The sequence below is a fragment of the Leptonotus elevatus genome, chromosome 2 (genome assembly GCF_054856555.1).
Source record: "Leptonotus elevatus isolate MCC_2025b chromosome 2, RoL_Lele_1.0, whole genome shotgun sequence".
NCBI classification, from domain to species: Eukaryota; Metazoa; Chordata; class Actinopteri; order Syngnathiformes; family Syngnathidae; genus Leptonotus; species Leptonotus elevatus.
In genome coordinates, this window is record NC_141240.1 from 43,251,014 (window position 1) to 43,259,910 (window position 8,897).

Sequence of the window (8,897 nt, forward strand, 5' to 3'; positions counted from 1 at the left end):
ATAATGTAAATAAGAGCGGCAAATAAATGTATTTTTTCAAAATCAAAAAATCTTCTACTACTTCCTTCCACTTCTTCTACTTTTTCTTCTACTTCTTCTTCTTCTACTTCTACTACTTCTACTATTACTTCTTCTTCTTCTACTACTTCTACTACTACTTCTACTACTTCTACTACTTCTACTACTACTTCTTCTTCTACTACTTCTACTACTACTTCTTCTTCTTCTACTACTACTTCTACTACTTCTACTACTACTTCTTCTTCTACTACTTCTACTACTACTTCTTCTTCTACTACTTCTACTACTACTTCTACTACTTCTACTACTACTTCTTCTTCTACTACTTCTTCTTCTTCTACTACTTCTACTACTTCTACTACTACTTCTTCTTCTACTACTTCTTCTTCTTCTACTACTTCTACTACTACTTCTACTACTACTTCTTCTTCCACTACTTCTTCTTCTACTACTACTACTTCTTCTTCTACTACTACTTCTACTACTACTACATCTACTTCTTCTTCTTCTTCTTCTACTACTACTGTGAGCCAGTAATGCATTCAAGTTTCCAAAACCACAAATATTGATGCTAAGTGTTGGCATAGCAATGGCGTTTTCCATTCTACGTTAGCATTGCTATGCTAGCAGGGCATTCTTAAGATGACATTGTTCGGTTGTTTTAATGACACAATGTGTAATTCTCTGTGGTTTGTGTGTAGTCCGACGGTTTATTTTATAATAATAATAATAATAATAATAAATAGCTTGAAGTGTGTTTTTGAGGATTTGCCAAACTATTCGCTTAAAGTGGAAGTCAATCTTAAACATTTCTTGACAATATGTTATATGTGACCTCACTAGTCTAAACATGACATTCTGATTAATATTACATTTGTGGAATATGAGTTATGCAGCAAAATCCAGCCCTTTTTATCCATCTCAGGGGGCTAAATAAATACGAAATAAATGACGACATTCTTCTTCTTCTTCTGATGCTGATGCTGCATCGTCTTCTTCTTCTTTTTCTGCCTTTTGTTCTTCTTCTTTGTCTCTTTCTGGGTGACTTCCGCCAGAAGTATTTACATCGCCAGTATTTGCTGTTCATTTTTTGCATTTAAAAAAAATAATAGAATTAAGTCTAAGAAATGTTCAGAAGAGTGGAAAGTGTGTAGGCGGGTGCTTCAAAATGGGAGGGAACACCGTTACTATCTAATCGCCTAATCCTCCCTCCCGCACCTCTCCTCCACTTTGTCTTCTCCAGAATAAGTTTGGCTATAGGGAAGGAGTGCCGAAACTCTCCGATGGTCCTCTGGCGGGGGCCCAGGCAGCCGCAAAGCAGGAAGCCACCGCAAGCCAGGGGCCCACCATGGAGGACCAGCGCTGCAACGGGAACTTGCATAAGAAGAATCTACAGCAAGCAGGGGGCGAAGACAGCGGGGGACAGAGGTACAGCGCCGACCCCACCATCTTCCTTGGGGAGAGGGTTTCCAAGGACGAGGACGAGGACGGATACATGACCCCCATGAAAGACAAGAACTCTTCAGGTACTGAGACAAAAAACACACAAAGAGGATGACATTGCGGTCTTGGTAGCAAGAGTCAGATCAGCTTTCCAAGCCAAGGGAAATATTGGCCGGCTAAAAAAGATGGCCGAGCGTGTGATCCAAGTCTATGAACGGTGCAGTTTACTATAGGATGTACAGTACAGACATCAAACACGTCAAAAGGGAAACAGCCGTCACTGACCGCCAACTGGGCAGCTGCTCTCCGTTGTAAGAATCAAAGGATGGCTGATCACCTGCTGAGGGCTTTTAGTTAGTGGAAGAAGAATATGTTTAGGAATGTTGAATGTGAATTAGGGAAAGTCTTGTGCAAATGAGTGGAAATATTGTAGATCTACAAGCTGGCTGAGGAAATATAAACTCAACACCGTTTGTCTTCTCCTGTCAGACGACTGTAAAGGTGATCTTTTTGTAGTAAGGCCAAAAGTCATTATTTTGTTCCTTTCATTTGATTTCCGTCCTGCGATTACCACTACTTGACGGCGGTGCGTGTCAGCCTGTGATCGTAATTCAGCCCGTCAACCCTGCTCTCATGCTGATGCCTTTGATTTTTGAGCTTCTCAAAATATAACAAGGCCTGAAGCGTCACGCATCTGATGCAATGTCAAGGAGCGCAAGAGTGGGCAAAATCAATAGGTTTCACACCCCGCTATAATAGCGCTTGGAAGCAACCAAGAGAGGTCGTTTGTTGGCATTTCAGCCCCCGGCAGATGGAGTTTCCAGTGCCAAAGAACTTCTGGCAAGTTGCCTGTCTGCTCCTGAGTGGCTCCCATTATCACCATTATCATGTCCCCTTCCATCTTCTTTGCTCATTAGCAAGTGACCTAACTATCTTCTATTGCTCTCTCTCTCTCTCGCTAGCTCTTCTTTCTTTCTCTCCTCTCTGTCTCGTACTCATTTCTTTCAGCTTCCTTTTTTCTCCCGTTTTAATTTCTGACAATTTTACTAGTTGATCTGTATGCAGGACCTTAACTGCCAAAATGAAAAATAAATAAATGAATGAATGAATAAATAAAGTGAAAATAAAAATGGATATAAAAACTATAATTCCCCCCAAAAAATAAAAAATATAAATATAAATATTTTTGTAGTTAGTTCCACTTTTATTGTTACGTTTATTTTAATTTTAATTTTAAAGTTCAAATGGATATAAAATTATAATTCAAAAAATAAATGTAAATATTTTAGTATTTATTTCCATTTATTTTTATATTTATTTATATTTTTTGCATCTCATTTTTTATTTTTTTTATTTTTACTTTTATTTATTTATTTAAGAATATATCAATTTAGTTTTTATTTCCATTTATAAAATTTTTGAATTGTATTTTTATATCCGTATTTATTTATTTATTTTTGATTTTGGCAGCTTTAAGTCCTCCACAGGTCTGCCTCATACTTTCGTAAACCCCTCCTTTATTTCTTTCCTTCCTTCTTCTTTTCTGATGTGTGCTACAGAATACCTGAATCCAATTGAGGAAAACCCCTTTGTGTCACGGCATAAAAATGGGGAGATCCATGCGTTGGACAACCCAGGCTACCACAGCACACCCAGCAGTCAGCCCAAAGGAGAGGACGAATACATCAACGAGCCCCTCTACTTCAACACCTTTCATAGCGCCACAGAGACCCTGAGAAGAAACGGTCTGCCTCTTCCCTCCCAGCCTCCCTCGTCCATCTCAGTCACCACCTCAGGGTCTCATCTCCCACTTAGCATCCAGACCAGCCTGCCTCGCTACCCGCTCCCCGCAGCTCAGCCCTCTCCATCTGGCATGCCCTGCCACCACGGTACACTGACCCACATCCTCCACGCCCACCACAGCGCCACACCGGCAGGACAAGCTGGCATTGCCGGTGGCGTTTCCACCGGTCAGGGCCAAACAGGAACTACTGCCCTGGCTCCGGTGTGCCAGTCAGGTGTCCCGTCCGCTGCGGCCCCCATTGGGCACGGCAGCCTGCCGGCCTACCAGAGCCACGCGGCCTTGCAGCCTGCCAGCCTGCTGAAACACGGAGGACAGACAGCAGGTAAAGCCGCTGGGAAGAAGCTGAAGGTAACCTTTGACAATCCGGAATACTGGCAGCACAGCTTGCCGCCCAAACCGTCCGACGGCGCCCAGAGTGGGTCCGCCAATGCAAAGCTCTACTACAAGCAGAACGGACACATACGGCCGGCAGTAGCCGAAAACCCGGAATACATGTCTGAGTTTTCCCTGAAATCTGGCCCAGTTCTGCCGCCTCCTCCCTACCGGCAAAGGAATACTGTGGTCTAAATTTTGCCTCAATGTGACTCCAGCCTATAGAAACCTCTTCAGTTCCTCAAAAAGAGCCGCCATCCATTCAAGACTGTAGCAACAACAGTCCCAAACCAAGAAGACCAATCTCAAGTACATTTGTGTCCTGTAGATACAGACTGTGGTCTTGGACACGGGGGATTGTGGACGAAGTTCCAGACTGTTGCGGGAGTCATGGTCAATTCCTGCAAAACAACAACTGCTGTCCGAACTCACTGCCAGCAATTGTGCCGTGTCCGTTGGAAAAGCGGAACAAACGCAATGTTTTCTTTTTTGTTCTTTTCATTTAGTTTTGCCCTAATGCATCACTACGTTTGTGCGCACTAACTAACCTAAGAAGGACTTGAAACAAGCTTTTACTTGGCTAGAGGAAGGACGAACAAATGAAGGAAACAAGTCTGAAAGCTGATCAGTCGGGCGCTCATATCATATTTTTGTGTTAATTTTTTTCATCAGAGAGGTGAAAAAGCTCTATTTACATTGACACAAAGATGTTCCCCAAAACGCAGAGGCCAGCTCATGACATCATGTTCAATCATCCCTAAAGTAATGGAAGAGAGAAACAAAAGAAATCAAAATTATCTTTAGCCGGCCAACGCTGTGTAAAGGAAATTCACGGACCTGTTTTCTAATGTGAATTGAGAGAAAATTGTACATAAAAATAATGTACTATATTTTAGAACCTGTGAAGACAAGATAGTCTGCAAACATGCAAGACATGTTAGCTGTAATACTGCAATATATTTTTACACACAAATATTATACGTTGCCATCATTTTCTTCACAGTTAGGATGAGGACATTATTATTTTTTCTTTAGCCCTTTTTTAACCGTGTAATAATAATCGGTAACTTCATGTGGTATTAAAAAAAAAATGTTTTTTTAACTGCCTTACGTTTAAGGAAATTGAACCACTTTCCTTATCTTGGCCAGACGGGAAGGCAAAATACTGCAATCATTAGAAAGTCATATAATTATATATCAATGTCATCAATCATGACAGGGGTCGCAAAAATTTGTAAAGGTCTTCTAAAGTTGGGAATGTTGGAATGTTTTGATCACATTGCTTGTGAGTAAGGATGTGTTGACCGCAACAAACAAACAAACAAAATAAGGAACCATTTTGAAAAGTTGATGTAAAGGTGTGACAGCGTCCAAATGAGACGATTTCATGTGGACCTCCAAAAATGTCTGAAATTGCTGTAATCTGCCAATTACCGCTACTGTCACTTTGAACAGAAATACTTCGTGCTCATTTAGCATCGACTTGTCCTCCCACTCTTACCCAAAACTGTCATTGTTTTGCGTCTCCTGCTTGGCGACAAATTGAACACTTACATGCTCACAGATGTTCACTATTTACATGGGAATGATAGCTTGCACTTAAAACCGGGGTTCAACGTTTGCGTTTTTGAATTTCCAAAATATCCTGTCGTGAAAACGAATGGCCAAAAACGTTTTACAGTTTTTATCCATTTACAGTTAAAAACGATATTGTGTTGATGTGTGTGCGTGTGTGGGCAGACTGACATTCAATGCTGCTTTAATTATTCTTTCTTCTGCCAAGTCATACGGAAGCCATTTCAAAGGTAAGGCATCAAGCTCGCCAAGTTCTATTGTTCCGTTACTCTCCCTTTTGACGATTTACTTTGTCACTGAATCAACTCTTCATCGGAGGCCTCCCAACTGTCTTTTCCCGAAGGTTGTTTATTTTGTGTGCGTGTGTTTTAAATGTACGTGCATGTGTTCAAATCCGAACCTCCCCCCCCCCCCCCCATGAAGCACTTTAATCAAAGGTGCGGGTGGAACGATACTTCTTCCAGAAATATCCAACTTGTTTATCTGCTCGTTCGCCACTTCAGAAGTTGGAGAGTGAGCAAAGATCAGTGGCGCGATACGTCGGCCAAGAGTTCATGACGGAAACTCTTTTGGGGGGTTGATCGGCTTCAAGAATTTTCTATTTAGAAAGAGAGAGAGAGAGAGAGTGTGCGTGTGTGTGTTTGTTCCCAACAGTAGTCATAATCTTTCTTTGATGGTGCCATGATTATTTAATGAAGGAGTATTTTGTAATCCCGTTTGGAGCTGCAACTCATTGATATGGAGACGGTATTTAATGTCGGGTGTGAAATATTTATAGCACGCTTGAGCTTGTTTATACGGACGGGCGCAATGGAAGGAAGTGCCAAATGTGGGATTCAAGGAAAGAGAAGAAGGGACGATGCTGATTTAAAAAAAAAAGAAAGAAAAAAAAGGCACATATCTTTGTACGTTTTGCCCCAGATCGGCGCGCAATGTCGATGTTTTGATTCAAGAGTGAGACTGAGGACGCCGCTGGCCTCGCGTGATCTCTTTCTGCAGTCTGGAAAAGTTCATCTTCTTCTTCAAATAAGCGCAACTCTTCATGGAAGCAATAATTTCCTCTCCTGTACATTATTTCTTCTTTTCAGACGCTTGGCTTGGTTGCCGGGTGGAGCTGCATTCTCCGTTTTGTTTACATCCCATAATCCCCTTTTGGTGTTTTTCTCATGTGTTTATGTGATCTCCTTCCATGCTGTGTGATCGTCATCCATGTTTTCTTAAACCCAAGTGAGCAGCTTCTCCGTTGCATGTGGTGTCTTCTTCTTCTTCCTCTCCGACTTTCCTTTACATCGTATGATCTCCTTTCACGTGTCGTTCGCACCACGTGATCCATTTCAACTTCATCTGTTTCCCAAACGTCATTTCATTTTGTTTCATTTCCGTCGTGGCATTTCTTATTTCCTTCACACTTTTGGTTCTCCTTTTCTTTTTTTTTCTTCTTTTTTTTTTCTCTTTTCTTTTAAGAGCTCAGTATTGTTCATTCGGAAATGTCATCATCATTGCTCTTTTATTTATTTATTTTTATTTTTTTTTTAGGTTCTCCTTCTTTATATGCCAAGGTGTCGAGCCACGTAGCCATGTTCCAACTGACCGTTGTATCTTCGATGGCGTTAATATCCTAACAAGTATTTTTCTTGAAATCGTTAGCACAAACTGAAAATTCTGATTTCTTGCCAACTATAACTGTCACGTATGATCTTGATTCCTCTGTTGTTTGGGTTTGTTTGTTTTTCAAGGAATCCTTTCCCCTATTGAGGTTCTGCTAATTATTTAATGTTCAGTATTTGTTGTTGTTTCCCGAGTTCAAAAATATAACTGTACAGAATCTTCGGGGTATCCAACGCACTTCGAAATGTGAATAGTATTTTTATAAAAGCGCTGAAATAATGATGGACACTGGAAAATTGTCAATAGGGGGCGTGTTGCTTTGGAGTTATAATCGGTTTTCTCCTTCTGCAGTTCCCTCCTGTTGTAGCTGGTGTACACACAAAAAGGCAAACATTTATACATATTTGCTTTATGTGAATTTACCTTTTGACAAGTGTGTGTGTGTGGGGGGGGGGGGGGGGTTATATTTAACGTGCTTGTTCCCCCTTTCTTGCGAGCGGCGTCAAACCGAAAAGATCCCGGGGCTGCCAGCAAACCAGCGTAAACTGGCCCTCTCAATTGTTTGTGAGCCAAGTCGCACATCATCCTCTTTTGAACGGCCCAGCACACAACCCGCTTTCTCTTCTGCATGCGTCGGGCGGGGACAGAGTTCAGAAAGGCCTCCGCCAATAGCTTACCTTTGTCCCTTTATCCTCTCTGTGTTCTTTGCAGATCATACCCAAAGCTTTGTATCATAAATGTACTGTTCCTCATGTTTGCTACATGAATCTGTCAAAAGTATATTTTTAATTTAATATGAATAAAGATGGATTCTGTAAGCATTGTGGGAGGCTGTTGTTGGTGTTTGCACGCGGCAAAGAAAGAAGTTACACGTGGACAAAATGAGGGACGCCGCACCTCCAGCAGAGATTCTTGTCGGTCGGGGGGGATGCTCTCGAAAGCCGACGCGGCGTTTTTGCGCGCCTCGCACGCCGCCCCGCTGGCTGCAAATAGAGCAGAAAATCAAAGCATGCAATTACGCAAAAACGCTTTAATGATCAAATTTAACAGATGGTGTCTTTAATTAAGAGCATGTCAAAATGACGTCACGTATATCTCCACCCGACTTGCGGGGATGCAGAAGTTTCGCTCGGGGCGAGATGTTGCGCTGGCGCGCTCAAACGGACTTGGAGATGAAGACCAGCCGCAATCAAAAGGTCCGCCGCGTGCTCGCATCTCCAAAAGGCTAATGCCGGGATACGACGCGTTGCTCGCGTTATTTCCTCTGGCCGCGTTCTGCGCTGAATCCACTGTTTACCCCAAAGTGCTGCTTATGTAAACGGGCATGGGCAACATTGTTTTGCAACGCGGTACGACATTGCACTGCACTCGCAGGCTTTCATTCCGCTCATAAATTATCCAATACAGTCCAATGGCTGAATATAAGCCTTCTGAAGTCGCTGCTATTAATACTAATAAGGCAGCAGAGTGCTTTAAGTAAACACTGTTTATGAACAGAAATCTTTCTCCTCTTCCTCCTTCTCTCCATTAGTTTCCCTCGCAAGAGCGCTGAGATTCAATTAGCCGGCACATTGAATTTCTCCATCCGAGTTTAGAAAGAAGCTACCCGCAATTTTGCTCACATATAGCTACTTATTCCAAATCCATATTAGGCCTGCCAGCTTTAATCACGATCACAAAGTTTCCCCATTTGCCACAGGAAAAAGCCTTTACTTCATGATCGCTTCCTGCTGTCATGAAAAGTTGCCGGAGAAAATGAAGCAGTCTTCCCAACAGGACGTCATCACCGACGCCAAAACGGCCATCTGGGAAATGCTCATGCAAATTACCTCAGTGACATTGATGCCGCGATATCTCTTTTCCGCGATATCTCTTTTCCGCGATATCTCTTTTCCGCGATATCTCTTTTCCGTGATATCTCTTTTCCGCGATATCTCTTTTCCGCGTTATCTCTTTTCCGCGATATCTCTTTTCCGTGATATCTCTTTTCCGTGATATCTCTTTTCCGCGATATCTCTTTTCCGCGATATCTCTTTTCCGCGATATCTCTTTTCCGCGATATCTCTTTTCCGCG

General features: G+C 42.2%; 1 protein-coding gene across 4 annotated transcripts in view; it reads left to right on the forward strand.

The window, feature by feature from the left end:
- The window catches only part of LOC147180124 (receptor tyrosine-protein kinase erbB-4-like), a 327,725-nt gene extending 320,464 nt beyond the window's left edge, over positions 1-7,261 (forward strand). For all 4 annotated transcript variants that reach the window (XM_086068131.1, XM_086068133.1, XM_086068132.1 and 1 more), the window contains exons 26-27: positions 1,265-1,547; positions 3,024-7,261. In XM_086068131.1, the coding sequence (XP_085924257.1) occupies positions 1,265-1,547; positions 3,024-3,835 (1,095 nt within the window). In that variant the 3' untranslated portion in view covers positions 3,836-7,261. The remainder of the gene's footprint in view (positions 1-1,264; positions 1,548-3,023) is intronic.
- The last annotated feature ends 1,636 nt before the right edge of the window (positions 7,262-8,897 follow it).